This window comes from Bubalus kerabau, chromosome 3 (assembly GCF_029407905.1).
Source record: "Bubalus kerabau isolate K-KA32 ecotype Philippines breed swamp buffalo chromosome 3, PCC_UOA_SB_1v2, whole genome shotgun sequence".
In the NCBI taxonomy this organism is placed as follows: domain Eukaryota; kingdom Metazoa; phylum Chordata; class Mammalia; order Artiodactyla; family Bovidae; genus Bubalus; species Bubalus kerabau.
In genome coordinates this window covers 88,687,118-88,704,836 of record NC_073626.1, presented here as the reverse complement: position 1 = coordinate 88,704,836, position 17,719 = coordinate 88,687,118, and the positions used below count along the sequence as shown (strand labels likewise).

At 35.9% G+C, this 17,719-nt stretch overlaps 1 protein-coding gene across 5 annotated transcripts in view; it reads left to right on the top strand.

The window, feature by feature from the left end:
* PSMD14 (proteasome 26S subunit, non-ATPase 14) overlaps positions 1–17,719 on the top strand; it is a 110,358-nt gene that overhangs the window by 11,345 nt on the left and 81,294 nt on the right. For 3 of the 5 annotated variants that reach the window (XM_055572422.1, XM_055572424.1, XM_055572423.1), the window contains one exon: positions 477–12,235. The exons of 1 other annotated variant lie outside the window; for it this stretch is intronic. In XM_055572422.1, coding sequence (XP_055428397.1) covers positions 3,801–4,763 — 963 coding nt within the window. In that variant the 5' untranslated portion in view covers positions 477–3,800 and the 3' untranslated portion in view covers positions 4,764–12,235. Of the gene's footprint in view, positions 1–476; positions 12,236–17,719 lie in introns of those variants that run through there. One more of the 5 variants, XR_008711896.1, reaches the window with a different exon arrangement.

Here is a 17,719-nt window from a genome sequence, read left to right as displayed (position 1 = left end):
AACACTAAATAACTTGTGAGAGTATGTTCTATTATCTTAATTTAATTTTCTCCTAGGAATAAGAATTTTCTCTGCTTTGATTTAAACTTTTGAGATATGCAAGATAATCAAAGTTGCCTTTTGGTTAAAAAAAGAGAGACTCATAATATGGTATTTCTGGGTTTACAGTGTAGACTTTAAAAGTAACACATGAAAAAGTAAACATTGCATACTATTCGCAAGATCCAGAAAACCCATAGAATGTCTGTATGGACAATCTTAACATTGATAAATTCCTTCTAGTAATTATATTATATGGATGAATAAGTAATACCTCTTTTTCCTTTAAATTTGATATATATAATTTCTTTCACATGCTTATTAAAATTACATTAATTTTCAGTTATTTTTAATATTATCATTTATTTTGTTCTGTATAGTTGAGGCAAATGGCCTCCAGATAGATTTCTATCTTAGGATATTCTGTCTGCTTTCAGCTGAAGAAGAAATTTCTGCCTTTTTTGAATTCTACAGTGATTGTCTTCCCAATCTTCCAGTCACAAAAAAGATGACTATGTGAGACTTTTATGTAATATATTATTTTATGTCAACATTTTGGGAGTATTTTTCTAACCCACCTTTAGAACCCTTTTAGTGATCAGCTTTCCCATATTTCCATATCACTATCAGTGACTTTGTCTTCCTTGATTCATAGTAGTCTAATATTTTGTGTGGGAAATAGTTGTGTTTGAGATTTCATGAAATTTTCAATGTTTCTTAGGCACTTGTACAAGAATTCTGTGTTAGGCCCGTTGTGCTTGATGACTAATAAACTTTTTCCTTTTAGGATGTTGAAATCATTTTATGATTCTGTATCACATCCTTGCATAGACCATTTGTTAGTTTTGACTATTTCTCATGTTCCTTTTCTATAAGCATGTTTCTTTATGATTCTTCATTTTTCTAAAATCTTTGTAATACGTTTGCTTAAGAGGTCTAAGTTTCTCTGAACTTGGCCCCTAAAGCTGCTTTCATACTTTTGCAAACATTATAGATAGCTTCTAGAATTTTCTGCTTCATTCTAAAATCAGCAATAATATTGTTTAGGTATATAAAAGTGTCAAAAGTGAACTGAGGTGGTGCATAGATACTTCACATTTACCTGCAAATTACAGGTAAAGATATTACTTTACTGGAATTCTTAAGAGAAGTTGCTTCAAATTTAAATACCAAAATAACTTTTCCCTTAAGTAGTAGATACAGTAAATTATATATCCATGCCAGAAATCCATGCCTGGGAATTACTGGACATGAAATGATGGTTTGACTGACCACAAATTGATTTACATCATACCTCAGTGACCACTGCAAACCTTTGCATTGAGTGGAAAACTAAGTGTTGGTTCAGTAACCTGGCCTTGGTTTTGGATAATTTCATCGGCACGTGTTCCTCCTCAATTTGTATTCTTATTTGAACTTAAAAATATGTTGTCTGAGAATCTGTTACTTAATGTGTTTCATTTTTCTGATTAGATGACAGACTTTCAAAAGAATGATATATGGGGTTCTTATTTCTGTGATAACCTTGTTTACCAAATACTAGGTGTTCAATAATTATATTTTTTCTTAAAATTTTATTATGCTCTTGTTCTAGACTAAATTGACAAACAGATATGATGTTACTTCTATACAATGAAATGTGTATTATTTTGTAATAAGGAGTAAAAAAGTTAAGTGTATTGTTTATTAAAAAAATTTTTTTTGGCTGTGCATCCATGGCATACAGGATCTTAGTTCTTTGACCAGGGATCAAGCCCATGCCTCTGCAGTGGAAGCAGGGAGTCTTAACCACTGGAGTGCCATGGAAGTCCCAAGTGTATTATTTAGTTTTAATTAAAAGTCAAAGATCTTTGGATTGATAATAGCTATTTCCATTTGATAACGCGTAGCAGCCAATAAAAGTAGAAAAGGAGATATAATTTGTTTTATCCCTCCAAAAATAGTGGGAAATGTTACTATCTTACCATATAGTGGAAAAGTCAGAATTTCTTCATAAATAGGGGCAGATTACTTGCTGTTAACTTTTCAGTGGCCCTTTTAAAACGTTGAAATTGTAGCAGAATAAAGTTTTCTATCCATCCTACTGACTCAGCTTTCTTTGACTAGAAATGACTTTTCTCTTTTCCATGGCTAATCCTTTCACTTATTCTCTGATCCCATCCTGTCTTGAAACCTTACTCATCTCCACTGACCTTTTTCTCTGTTACGGATATTTAAATGTCCTATATCCCCCCAAAACTTCATTGCATCCTGCCATTTAACATTTCATTTCCAGAATTCTGTAATAATAGCTGAGACTCACATATTCTACCTCCTTACTTCCATTGACTGATGAGATTATATTCTGGCCTCCTCCATTACTGTACTAGAATTGTTCAAATTGTCAAGTCTATTGGCTCACTTTTAGTTCTCTTTTCACTGTTTTAATATATCACATTGTTCACATTGTCTTTCTTGAATCTTTCTTCCATTAGCTTTATCCTGTTACTTTTTCCTAGTTCTTTATTATGGTATGTGTACCCTATAAGACAACTTAAAAGTTTTTTTTTAATATTACATTTTTAAATGTTATTATTTGAATCAGATCAGATCAGATCAGTCGCTCAATTGTGTCCGACTCTTTTTGCAACCCCATGAATCGCAGCACTCCAGGCCTCCCTGTCCATCACCAACTCCCGGAGTTCACTCAGACTCACGTCCATCGAGTCAGTGATGCCATCCAGCCATCTCATCCTCTGTCGTCCCCTTCTCCTCCTGCCCCCAATCCCTCCCAGCATCAGAATCTTTTCCAATGAGTCAACTCTTTGCATGAGGTGGCCAAAGTTCTGGAGTTCTGGAGTTTCAGCTTTAGCATCATTCCTTCCAAAGAAATCCCAGGGCTGATCTCCTTCAGAATGGACTGGTTGGATCTCCTTGCAGTCCAAGGGACTCTCAAGAGTCTCCAACACCTCAGTTCAAAAGCATCGATTCTTCGGCCTCAGCCTTCTTCACAGTCCAACTCTCACATCCATACATGACCACAGGAAAAACCATAGCCTTGACTAGACGAACCTTTGTTGGCAAAGTAATGTCTCTGCTTTTGAATATGCTATCTAGGTTGGTCATAACTTTCCTTCCAAGGAGTAAGCGTCTTTTAATTTCATGGCTGCAGTCACCATCTGTAGTGATTTTGGATCCCAGAAAAATAAAGTCTGACTCTGTTTCCACTGTTTCCCCATCTATTTCCCATGAAGTGATGGGACCGGATGCCATGATCTTCGTTTTCTGAATGTTGAGCTTTAAGTCAACTTTTTCACTCTCCACTTTCACCTTCATCAAGAGGCTTTTGAGTTCCTCTTCACTTTCTGCCATAAGGGTGGTGTCATCTGAGGTTATTGATAGTTCTCCTGGCAATCTTGATTCCAGCTTGTGTTTCTTCCAGTCCAGCGTTTCTCATGATGTACTCTGCATAGAAGTTAAATAAACAGGGTGACAATATACAGCCTTGACGTACTCCCTTTCCTATTTGGAAGCAGTCGGTTGTTCCATGTCCAGTTCTAACTTCCTGACCTGCTTCCTGACCTGCCAAATTCAGACTGAAATTGAAGAAAGTAGGGAAAACCACTAGACCATTAAGGTATGACCTAAATCAAATCCCTTATGATTATACAGTGGAAGTGAGAAATAGATTTAAGGGCCTAGATCTGATAGATAGAGTGCCTGATGAGCTATGGAATGAGGTTCGTGACATTGTACAGGAGACAGGGATCAAGACCATTCCCATGGAAAAGAAATGCAAAAAAGCAAAATGGCTGTCTGGGGAGGCCTTACAAATAGCTGTGAAAAGAAGAGAACCAAAAAGCAAAGGAGAAAAGGAAAGATATAAACATCTGAATGCAGAGTTCCAAAGAATAGCAAGAAGAGATAAGAAAGCCTTCTTCAGCGATCAATACAAAGAAATAGAGGAAAACAAGAGAATGGGAAAGACTAGAGATCTCTTCAAGAAAATTAGAGATACCAAGGGAACATTTCATGCAAAGATGGGCTCAATAAAGGACAGAAATGGTATGGACCTCATAGAAGCAGAAGATATTAAGAAGAGATGGCAAGAATACACAGAAGAACTGTACAAAAAAGATCTTTATGACCCAGATAATCACAGTGGTGTGATCACTGACTTAGAGCCAGACATCCTGGAATGTGAAGTCAAGTGGGCCTTAGAAAGCATCACTACGCACAAAGCTAGTGGAGGTGATGGAATTCCAGTTGAGCTGTTCCAGGTCCTGAAAGATGATGCTGTGAAAGTGCTGCACTCAATATGCCAGCAAATTTGGAAAACTCAGCACTGGCCACAGGACTGGAAAAGGTCAGTTTTCATTCCAATCCCAAAGAAAGGCAATGCCAAAGAATGCTCAAACTACCGCACAATTGCACTCATCTCACATGCTAGTAAGATAATGCTTAAAATTCTCCAAGCCAGGCTTCAGCAATATGTGAACCGTGAACTTCCTGATGTTCAAGCTGGTTTTAGAAAAGCAGAGGAACCAGAGATCAAATTGCCAACATCTGCTGGATCATGGAAAAAGCAAGAGAGTTCCAGAAAAACATCTATTTCTGCTTTATTGACTATGCCAAAGCCTTTGGCTGTGTGGATCACAATAAACTGTGGAAATTATTTGAATAGTAGCAGCCTAAAATCATTAAATCTGTCCATAATACCCTACTTCAGTATAACTTATCAGTAGTGAAGCAAAAACAGATGTTTTATTAGAACTATTACAATTTGTAAATGAATAGCTTTTTGTTTCAAATATGTTTTTATTTACTTTGCTACAGTGCTTATGAACTTGAAATTACTGAAAGATGTGAGATGATTGTATTAAAAGCATTTATTGCTCTCATTAGATGGCTTGATTGTCTTTATAACTATCCCAACCTAGGTCTTGGCAACTAAGCTATTTCCAATAGCAGTCAAGACTAAACCCAAGAGATGGGCATAGCCAAAGCATAGTTGCAGTCTCTAAAAGTTTCTTTTAAAATAATTTAATAATAGTTACTTTATTTTATTTATTTATATTTTGGCCTTGCCACGTGGCTTACAGATCTTAGATCTCTGATGGGGAATCGAACTCGTGTTTCCTGAAGTGGAAGCTGAGTCCTAACCGCTGGACCACCAGGGAATTCCATCCACAAGTTTAGGGACTTCCCTTCTGATCTAGTGGTTAAGACTGCACTCCCAATGCAAGGGGGCCTGGGTTCAATCCCTGTTCAGGAAACTAGATCCCACATGCCTCAGCTAAGTGTTCATCTCACAACTGAAAGATTCTACATGCCACAGCTGAGACCTGGTACAGCCCAATAAATACATATTAAAACAAATTTAAATAGAAGTTTTAGTTTAAGTCTCGTGGTCAATTTTAACTTTAGAAATAGTTGAGATAAGCTTAAAAGTGAATGAAACTGGAGTAAAATGTCAGTGGCATTATCTTGTATTTGAATTCTTTAGACCAGTGTTCTGAATTTTTTAATATTGTTGGTTGTTATGCTATAGGGAATACCAAGGTAAACAAGAATATCATTATTTAGTCTAGGGACCTAACAATCTGGTAGACATACAGCAGTTATGTTTTAAGGGCCTGGCACATATTAACTACTTCTAATTAGCAAATGTTAGTGCTTTTTATAAATAATGTGATTTTTATAGGATATGGTATTTAATTTTTTACACAAAAAGGGAAAGTGAGACTGAATTGAGGAAATGATGCTTGGACTAAATTTTGGATTATATCCAAGACATAATGAGAAAAGCCAGGAGAATAGGTGATATGAGGGGAAATAATGGAAAAGGAAGCTGGTAAGGGAGTTTGGAGTAGATTAGATATAGGCATTCTAACAGGTATTGAATGCCATTCTTAGTGATTTTTACTTTTTCTCCAATTGTTGTACTTTGATGAAGACTTTTTATTTTTTTATCAGAGTTGTGAGATAATTACACCGGTGTTTTTGAAAAGTAATTCTAGTGGTAGTTTGGAGGAAAGAGTTTAAAGGTAAAGTCATCAATTATATGAAATATTTTTGACTTTTAACCTTCTAGGAACATAGTAGGTTTATGCCTTTCCATCATTTTTGAACTTAGCCTGCTTGTGATTTTGCTTCGGCTGGTGGAGTTTGACTTGGAAATTGACAGGTCACGTTTAGACAGAAACTTTAAGAATCAGTGTGTGATTTGCCTGCCCTGGTAACCCAGGAAGTATGGAAATGGAAGCTCTCTGAATGGAATCTCTCTGAGAGAGAGAGAGAGAGAGACATAACAATCTATAAGTCAGAAATCCTATGATTTTTGTGTGATATTCCTGAATTTTTTTTAGTCTCTAGTTTTTAAGAAACATGATATAGGCCAAACTAAAAACATATGTTTTACCTGTAAGTTACCAGATTGTATCTAACACTGACTTCAGTAACTTCTGATGCAAAAATAAGGGAAAATACTATAGGGGGGTGGTCAGAAAAAGCTTTCTGATAGTGGTGAGATGTAAGGTACATTTTGAAGGATTATTCCAGGTGACTAGACTTAAAAAAAAATATGATCTGTTTTATTTGTTATAACTCCCAAATCCACAGTGTATGGATTTTGTATTTAAAACCAATAACTATTTTTTGGTTTCTGTTATGAGTCTTGGAGTAGAAATGTTTTTTCAATTATTTATCTTACAGGTTTTAATGTAACATTTTATAGAAGGTATTAATTTAATATAGTAATGGGGGAAATGACTGGAATAAATGCAGAAGTAACACCATTTTCATGAATGATGAGTTTCAGTATCACATGCCAGTTCTCTCCAGTTAATCATAAATTCAGTGCAGTTCCAATAAAAATACCAACCAGAATTTTCATGGAATTAGAAAACTGATTATAAAATTTATATAGGAGGAAAAAAAAAAACCCCAAGAATAGCAAAGAGATTCTTAGAAAGGAAAAAGAAATTTTGTTTCACCAAATATCAAAATATATTTTAATACTGTGTGACCCAAGTAGTGTTTTATTGGAATAGAGATAGGTGGTGGTGGTTGTTCAATCACCAAGTTATGTCCGATTCTTTGCAACTCCATGGACTGTAGCACGCCGGTCTTCCCTCTCCTTCACCATCTCCTGGAGTTTGCCCAAGATAGAGATAGGTGGATTGGTATAATCAAATAGAAAGTTCAGAGATAGACTCATGTATATATGGAAACTTGATTTATAGTAGAGATGGTATTAAAAATTAGTGGGGAAAGAGAGGCCTAATCATTAAATGATGCTGAAGCAGGTGGCTTTCTTTATGGGAAGGAGAACTAATACTAAATACCTACCTAATTCTGTACACAAAAATCTATAGCAAATGGATTAAAGATCTGCCTATGAAAATTAAAGTGTATAATTTTGGAAGACATACCTATTAAGATAGTTATCCAGAAAATGTAGCAAATAAGCAACTGTTAGAGTATAGAGAAACCCTTGTGCATTGCTGGTAGGAATGTAAAATTGTGTGACCTCTGTGGAAAATGATATGGTGGTTCCTCAAAAAATTAAATAGAATTATATGATCCAGCAATTCCATATCTGGGTATATAACCCAAATAATTGAAATTAGGGGCTCAAATAGATATTTGTACAGCCACTTTATAGCAGCAGCATTTGTAATAGCCAAAAGGTAGAAGCAGCTTGTATTTATTGATGGCTTAGTGGATAAACAAAATGTGGTATATTAATACTGTGGATTATTATTCAACCTAAAAAGTGCTGACACATGCCTCAACATGGGTGAACCTTGAAGATATTATTCTGAATGAAATTAACCAGTCACAAAAGGACAAATATTTTATGATTTTGCTTAAATGAGTTACTAGTCTGATTCATAGAGACAAAAAGTAGGATGGTGGTTGCCAGGAGTTGGGGGTTGTAGTGGAATGAAGAGTTGGTGTTTAGTGGTACAGAGTTTCAGGTTGGGAAGACTAAAGTTCTGTAGACCGTGGTGGTGATTGTACTGCTGCTGCTGCTGCTGAGTCACTTCAGTCGTGTCCGACTCTGTGCGACCCCATAGACGGCAGCCCACAAGACTCCCCCATCCCTGGGATTCTCCAGGCAAGAATACTGGAGTGGGGTGCTACTTCCTTCTCCAATGCATGAAAGTGAAAAGTGAAAGTGAAGACGCTCAGTCATGTCTGACTCTTAGTGACCCCATGGACTGCAGCCTACCAGGCTCCTCCGTCCATGGGATTTTCCAGGCAAGAGTACTAGAGTAGGTTGCCATTGCTTTCTCCAATGATTGTACAACAGTGTGAATGTACTTAATGCCATGAAATTGTTCACTTAACAATGGTTAAAATGGTAAATTTTATGTTATGAAAATAAAAAAGTGTTGGATTAATTTTTTTAAAACAAACAGTTGTTGTGAAGTGTTAATGAAGACTTAGGAAGCAACAATTCTTATGGAAGCCTTTTTCCTTAGGGTTGGTCTGGGTGTGACAGTTTGGATTATCGAAAAATTGCAAAGTATTTAAGTGTCAAAATGCATTATGATGGAATATTATATAGCAGTTAAAGTGAACTAGGTTCTATATCTCAGTATGCATAATACAAACATATTAAGAGAAAATTTCAGGTTGTAGGTGTATATATATACTATGAAAGCATTAATGCTAATTCTTAAAACAGAATAACTTTTTTTAAAGGTAAAAGTAATACAAGTTCTAAAGCATCTCTGTTCAATAGAACTTGATGCTGTGAAGGAAGTGTTCTGTATGTGCTAATACAATAGCTATTAGCCATATGTGGCTATTATTAAGGACTTCACAGGTGGCACTAGTGGTAAAGAACCACCTGGCAATGCAGGAGATGTAAGAGTTGCAGGTTCGATCCCTGAGTTGGGAAGATCCCCTGGAGGAGGGCACGGCAACCCACTCCAGTATTCTTACTTAGAGAATTCCATGGATAGAGGAGCCTGGAAGGCTGTGGTCCCCAGGGTTGCAAAGAGCAGACATGACTGAAGTGACTTAGCATGCACACACGGCTATTATTAAGCCTTTGAAATGTGACTGCAACAACTGAATTTTTAATTTTACTGAATTTTAATTCACTTAAATTCCACAGCTTCATGTTGAGTCCACGATATGTACCAGTATGACTTGAAGAACTGAATTTTTAATTCTACTTGAATTTGAGTAAGCACATATAGCTAGTGGCTACCATGTTGTATACCACAGGTCTGAATAACCCACATCAAGTTCACGAGAAGGGAGGGAGACAAAAGGAATTTCCACTTCATAAATAGTGTTCTCTCTTTTTAATAAGAACAACAATAAAGAAAAAGAACAGCTCAGTGAATAACATTAAATAAGATTTTCCTTTAGTTAAACTTCTTTTAAAAGCTGCCAAGTAAAACAAAATCAGAATTTTAATTTTATTTTCATGCCTTACTTAGATGTTCCATATTCTCTCTTAATCTTGGAGTTGAAGAGGGTAACACTTTAGAGGTTGCCAGAGACAAGATCATGTAGGGCCTTGTAGGAAATTCTCTTCCAAGTGACTTGGGAAGTTGTTAGAGGTGTCTAAGCACAGGAGTTTTGCTCATCATACTTCCATTTTTAAAGAACCGGGATACTCTTGCAGATGAGACTTAAGGCAGGAATGAAAGCAGAGACAAGAAGCTACTATACTGTTTTGAAATAAATTACAGATTATGATGTTTTATTTTTATTGTGTATTTACTAGAGAGATTCTGGTGTGGCTTCAGCCAGCGTAGATTAATGTGTACAGTTGATGTTTACACCTGTTTTCACATTTGAAACAAAACTTTTGTTTATTGCTGGTGCAGTAGCTTGAAAATGAGCAGGTGTTTACAAAAGGCTTTTTATGAGTTCTTTATGTTCCTGAGCTCTTTAACCTGTCTGTATTGACAGTTTTTATATACCGATGGATGTTTCTGGTTACGTTTTTTCCCCATTTGATTCTTTGAGTATCTTTCCTGATGTGATCCTCTGAACATTTACAAAGAGCCTTTCTAAACATCAATAGATTAATTTGGTCATTTTTCTTCCTATTAAGAAGTAGGTAAGAAGCGACTTAGCAGCAGCAGCAGCAGCAAAGTGTGAAAGTGTTAGTCACTCGTCATATCTGACTCTTTGTGACCCAATGGACTGTAGCCCACCAGGCTCCTCCGTCCATGGAATTCTCCAGGCAAGAATACTGGAATGGGTTGCCATGTCCTTCTTCAGCGGAGCTTCCTGACCCAGGGATTGAACCTAGGTCTCTCACATTGCAGACAGATTCTTTACTGTTTGAGCTAAAGGGTCAAGAAATTTGAATTGTCTTATTTCTTTGCTTAGCTACAAATAAATAGTAATTTTGCTTTAGAAACAAAGTAAAAATACAAAACGCATGTAATTCTTTTCATTTGCTGCTCTTGATGTAATAATTTTATTATTTAAAAAGTATAGTTCCTAATTATTTTATTCATGTACTTAAGCTGATGTTTCTACTGTAGAAAATTAAGAAAGAGGTCAGGTCAAAAGTAAGCTAATTAGAACATACTCTTTTTAGATGTCGTTGTAATGTAATTCTTCTGCACAGGTATTAAACCCTATGAAAAATGTGATGCTCCTGAGAAGTCTCAAATCGGTTCTTGGGTGTTCTCAAGTAAAAGGGAAGCAAATTTCTGGTAGTGGCACTGTGGTTAATCTGTGTTGTTTTGTTTGAACTTTCTAGTTGTGACTGGTCTTTCAAGGGGAAAGGTCTTTGACATTTGTGAATGTTAAATTTCTATTTTAACATGAAATTACCATAAATGACTTTGCTTGAATTCTTTAGAACATAAGGAGAGCAGTGATGTGTTTTTCAATTACAGTGAAATTGTCTTCCAGAATTGATCACATTCTGATGAAATAAAAAGTCAAAATTCTGAGGAAAAAACAAAATGTTAAGATTTTAAAGTCAAGGATATGATGGATCCATGACAACTGATTCTGCTTTTGGTAGAAAGGGTATATGGAGTGAGAAATAAGATACTTTTGTCTAGTATAGGAAACTAAGATATTATAATAATATCTTAATATTCCAAATGTGTGGGATGTTATGATTATAAAAATTCAATTTATATCTTTTCCTTCCTTACCCTCAACATCATTTTACATGTTTGGTTTACTGGTCACTTTGCTCATTTGGTACACTGATCTTCGGGCTTCCAATCTTAAACCTGCCTAACATGATTTCTAATTTTTTAGTTCATATTATCATTTGGACAGTTCTTTAGGTATCATGCTAACTTAAAATCTGGACAGTCATGGCCAGTGTTCTATCCCACAACATATGTTCAAGGTGGTTCTTCATGAGTTATTATCTGGGTTGAGCATCCTGGAAGTATGCCCCCAAGAGCAGGGCGATGGTCTCTACCGGGCAGCCTCCCAGTGCTGCTTTTCAGACTGTTGTCAGTGATTTCACAGGCCCTTCCCAGGAGACTGAATGAATGCCTGTGTTGGGCACAATGGGAAGGCTTAGGGACAATAAAAAGTTAAGTGATAGGGATAATTGTACTTTTCTCTGTTTCATTGTATATATACATTTCCTCTCTTTTTACTTGATTACATTCTTACCTGCCTGTGGTATCTCTCTGTTAACTGTCAGTTCTTTGTAGTGTTCTAAACACAAGAACCTGAGTAATTAGAAGCAAAATGCTTGTCAAAAGTAGACAATACAGTAACATATAATTTTGGAAAAACACCCCTTTCTGTTTTATAGTAAAGATGTTCTTTTACTTCATGGGAAATTATTGTTTTATTACCTAGAAAAATACTTTTTTGTTATTATTATATTGCTCTGCCTCTATAAGGAGATAATTGTGATTTTACTTCAGTTTGTAACTCATTCCAGAGTTTCTGGCTACGATTGCCTTCCCCCTTGCAGGTTCTGAGTACTATATGCATTTCCTAGTTTCTGCTTTATAGATAGAAACTGAGGTCTTCAAATATTTTATAGCTCAGTCTTTCTACAAGAGTCTTCCTTGGGGCTTTCGTTGGGGTCTGAAAATTGTAGGAATACAGGGAGATAGCCAGATTATGTGAATAGGGAATGTACGTTTCAGTGGGATTTGGAGCAAATGTATGGACCTGTAAAGAGAATGCACATATTTTGACAGTTGTGTCAGGATTCTTCTCTGGAATTTATAGAAGTAGGATGGAAAAAGGGATGAGAGCTAAATGGATGAATGCTGAGGGCTTGCATGATTTAATGTGAGTGTTGTGTGTGTATAATCTCCTCATTTAATCCTCAAAAGCAGTCCTCTATGGATAGGGATAATTATTTCCATATTATTGGGCCAAGTCATGGAACTAACAGGAAGTGGAGCTAGAGTTGGAACACACGTCTTTCTGAGGCCAAAGCCTGTTCTGCATCAACACCGTGACATTAGGTAGATAATATCTGTGATGTTAGATACTTGCTTCATATAACATTAGGCTACTTGCTTCATAAATTAGAAAGCCTTAGCAGTCTGGAATTTTTATTGGGCAAAATGTAGGTGAAGAGAAGATGCCTGCTTTACAATTTTTTTAGGAAAACTAAAATATTTGAGAGGATTTCTCTTTATGATGACGTTTGTTAAATGGCTATGTTTTTAAAATATTTAAGGAATGAATAACCATTTTATTCATTTTAATCCTTATGACTGTATATCTTGACACTGATAAAAGACCGAGGAAACAAACAGTACAACTTTTTAAAGAAGGTTTACGTTTCTTACTCCTTTTAGTTTATAAAACATTTTCCTTACTGTTCAGAAACTGATTAGTACTCTAAGCTAGTTGTCAAAGTGTGTGGTTTCATTAAAAATTTTATTTTGGGAAAGCGGTTTCTATTAAGCTAATTTGAATGACCAATCTTGTTGTACCTTGACTTGTGATAATGAAAGAAGAGGTACAGAGAGCTGCTTTATTTGAATAATAGACTTGCCAATTAGCCATCAAGTGCTTCCATCTGTGAAATTGTTGATCAGATGGGTTAGCTGGGATGTTTCCAGACTAGGGCATCATAAATGGCACTTGAAAACTGTCACTTTGATGATGAGGTTTCAAGTATTACACTGCTTGATGCTGTGGAACCTTTTTTTCCCTTTGCAGTTCCATGTTTTTTTAGAACATACTGATCCCACTTATGAATTCTGTGGCATCAAGAGAACTTGGGAGACCTGCCACTGATGTAAAGTTCTGCTTAATCTGCTGCTCTGGCCTGTGCTGAGATTAAACCAGAGTATTAACAGCTTCTTTCATGGCCTTCACAGTAATGCTGGTTGGTGATCTGACTGGCACAGGCAGGCGGTGCTCATTGCCTGTGGGCCATGGAACTGGCACATGTTGACAAGTTTCTTTGCACTTTTCCATTAATTTAAACTCATTTCCAGATGTTTACTCCCCTAAGTAAATGTATAGTAGTCCAAGGCCACATTAAGTGTTTCTATGTAGTAATCATATGAAGTGAATTTAACATTTGTCCTATATATTTTTAAAGGATTTAACTTACATATTGATAATTATTATATTTAAAAATTTAATAATAACTTGGAAGTATAAATTTCTGGAAATAATTGTCATGTATCCTTCTTTACAATGCTGTGTCTTCCTTGCTTGGTCTTATATTTTATAGGATGTTTTCATTAGTAAGTTGACCTCCTTGAATGCTTGTGGATATGATTAGCTGTTGAAGTCCCTAAATGTTTTTCCTGTCTCGTAGGACTGTGTCTTGCTTTTCTTTCCCTATAAACCCAGATTGCTGAAATTTGGGCAGACTTCCTGGTCACCAGTCTGTGTGAGGACAAATTTATGCCCTTTTCCCTTTGTGGACACCAGCTTGCCCTTCTGTTTACCCTGGCACAGATCTCTGACCTGCCTAAACTCATTGTGAAAGGCAGTATGTTTTGGGCAATGATGAAAGGCATGCTCTGGAACGAGGCTAGATCCAACAATGGCTGAGCTCTATGGAAGAGGAAGAGAGTAAGTACACCCATGGCAGATTTGATGTATGGCAAAACCAATACAATATTGTAAAGTAATTAGCCTTCAATTAGAATAAATTTATATTAAAAATAAATAATTTCCAAGTTAAAAAAAAAACCTCTTTGCTACTTTAAAAAAAAAAGAATGCTGTGTCAGTGTGCAGGAAAGTGGATGGTTTGGGATCTTGTTCCTATTTATTTTTCTTCCAGGGTAGATTTTCATATATTTGAATCATCCCCAGGTCCTTCAGCTTCCCTGAGTTGATCCTCTGTCTCCTAATGAGAGAAAAGTATCAATTCTAATGTTTGGTTGTTTGTTACTTGGGAGTATCTCACCACTGTGCCTTTTTGTTCTCAAAGGTTTGACTACTCCCTCTCCTAGGCAAAAATGTCCAGTAGTAAGTGAATAACATTGATTAGGCAACAGGTCAGGAAATTGAGGCATGTAACTAATTCAATTGTTCAGTGTGCTGTGTCATTTGAAGAAATACAACATTTGAGGGGAAAAGTGACTTCAAAGCAGAACCGAGACTGTTGCTGTTAAGTGCTCTTCTATAGAGCTTTAAACAGAAGTATAAGAAGAGAAGAGAGATGACAGTATTACCTGTGCCTTTCTTCTCCAAAGAATAGAACTTTCTCTTGTGCCTTTTGACCATAGTTACTCTTTCATACCTTGTAAGCATTTTTTCCCTGGTGTTTTTTTCTGTCCCTGTTCCTTAATTCCTCAGAAATAGCAGCTCTGTAATTTTTTGCATGGTGTCTCAAATAGTATTGTGACCAGAAGAACAGTTCGAACAGTTAGGGTAGTGGGCAGGAGCATTTCTAAGTGGTCTAGGAGAGAGGATTTCTGTCCCTTAGGCTCCAGCTGTTATGCCTTAGAACTTCTGAGCCTTTTTAGAAAAGGTAAATCATTATTTTAAAATAGGTGATATTTGATATGTTACAGAGTTAAGAAGTTAACTATGTGAAATGTGTCCGTGCCTTTTCTGTCCCCTTCCCTAGGAACTGTTACTAATTTCTTTCTGTTCTTCCAAAAATATTCTATTTCAGTGCTGTCCAATAGAACATTCCTTGAGCACAGAAATGTGTTATATCTAGCTGCCTAGTATGGTAGCCACGAGCCATGTGGCTATTAAGCCTTTAAATATGAGTGGTATGACTAAAGAAGTAAATTTTAAATTTGATTTTAAATAGTTTAAAGTTTAAGTACCTGCATATGGCCAATGGCTACTGTATTAAACAGTGTTGTATATATATTTGGGTTGGCCAAAAACTTCATTTTTTTTTTTTCCATAAGATGGCTCTAGTAGAGCTTAGTTGTCTTCAACTTCATTTGAAACAATTTTGTTAGATTGTATTGTGACAGCTGTCATATCAGCCTGCGTTAAAAAAAAAAAAAAAAGCTTATCAAAATAGGTGAATTTTTGTGTAGCCATTTTAGTATTGAAGATTGAAGAAAAAGCAACATTTTAGGCATCTTATGTCTTATTATTTCAAGAAAGGTAAAAAATGTAACTGAAATGCAAAAAAACCAAAGATTTGTGCAGTGTATGGAGAAGGTGCTGTGACTGATTGAAGGTGTCAAAAATCGTTTGTGAAGTTTCGAGCTGGAGATCAAGTGTCGAAAATCATTTATACTAGCTTGGTTATGTTAATCACTTTGATGTTTGGGTTCCACGTAATTTAAGTGAAAAAAACCTTGACTGTATTTCCACATGTGATTCTCCACTTAAATGTAATGAAAATGTTTGTTTTTAAAACAAATTGTGATGGATGATGAAAAGTGGCTACTGTACAATAATGTGAAGCAGAAGAGATAGTAGAGCAAGCTAGATGAACTACTACCAATCACACTAAAGGCCAGTCTTCATCCAAGAATGTGATGTTGTGTATAAGCTAGGATTGTAAGGGAGTCCTCTGTTAGGAACTCCTTCTGGAAAACCAAATGATTAATTCCAACAAGTACTGCTACCAGTTAGGCCAAATGAAAGCAGCACTCAACAAAAAGCGTTTGGAATTAGTCAGAAAAACACATTCTTCCATCAGGATAACACAAGACCTCTTATTTCTTTGATGGCTAGGCATAAACTACCCACTCCAGTGTTCTTGCCTGGAGAATCCCAGGCACGGTGGAGCCTGGTGGGGTGCCGTCTATGGGGTAGCACAGAGTCAGACACGACTGAAGCGACTTAGCAGCAGGCATAAACTGCTGGGGAGTTCTGATTGACCCACTGTATTCACCAGACATTGTACCTTCAGATTTCCGTTTGTTTTAGTCTTTACAAAATTCTCTTAATGGAAAAACTTCAGTTCCTTGGAAGACTGTAAAAGGCACCTGAACAGTTCTTTGCTCAAAAAGATAAAAAGTCTTGGGAAGATAGAATTATGAAGTTGTCTGAAAAATGGCAAAAGGTAGTGGAACAAAGCGGTGAATACCTTGTTCAGCATGATGAAATGAAAATTTGTCTTTTACTTAAAAACCGAAGGAGATTTTTGGCCTACCCAGTACTTAATAGTACATTCTGGAGATTGGCGCCTTGTGTATATTGATACGTGTGTATATAGGTGCCTCCTTTTCTTTAAATGGTTGTTTGCTATGCTATTTTATGTATGAACCATGATATATTTAACCAGTCCTCTGTCAATACTTTCTTAGTTTGTTTTCTGTCTTAATGTTTTCACAAGGATATTTACAACATCATTGGCAGCTTTGAATTTAGGCTTCGCTACTTATCTTGATCACCTTGGACACATTGATTGACTTTGAGCCTTGGCTTCCTCATTTTTACATGGCAGGCAGAGTAGTATCCACTTTGTAGGATTATGTGATTATTAGAAGTAATTTATATAAAAGATTCAAGAATGGTATTAGGAGCTCAAATTAGGTGTAGTAGATAATAGCCTTACTGTTACTTACTGTTTTAATAATGAGACCATAACAACTCCAGAGGCTGATGTTTAATGTTAAATTGTGGCAGAACATTCAGGAGGCTTTGCTTAGCTCATTTCAGGTTTGTAAGTACAGACAATCTCTACCTTGTATTCCCTTCTGTGAATTGTACATAGCCATCTGTGGATTACTTTTCATATGCTAATTTAGAACTTTTGTATATCAGCTGGCAAAATTGTACATTTCAAGCTCTTAACGTGGTGCCTTGCCTGTCAGCCAATGGTTAAATTTAAGCAAGATCACAGTCTTAATACAACATTGCCTGTGCTTGAATATTTTATAATATATTTGAAGATTGGTGGAAAACAGGAAAATAAAAATGCTGATACTATTTAGAAGCAGCCATAAAATTACATGGATTAGGAAGCATAATTATGAGTTTAGATATAATTTTTTTCTTCAGTATTTTCAGTGATATTGCTTATAAATAAGATCTTTTGAAGTATATTGAAAAAGTAAACTTTTTTGCAGTATGAGTTCTTGATCACAGGTGATTGTTACGTTCTTAATACACTGGCAGCTATTACACTGGCAACTATTAATAAGTGTATTTTAAGTTTTTCTTGACTTCACTTTTCATAAAATTTAAAATCTGTTGGTAACACTTTGCACTGTCATAAGAATTGTTTTCTTATTCAAAGTTCTTTACAGAAAAGTTAGATTAATTTTTTAAAGTTAATAATCAAAATGTTAACAGGTATACAAGTATACAGATTAAGAACCAATTTCG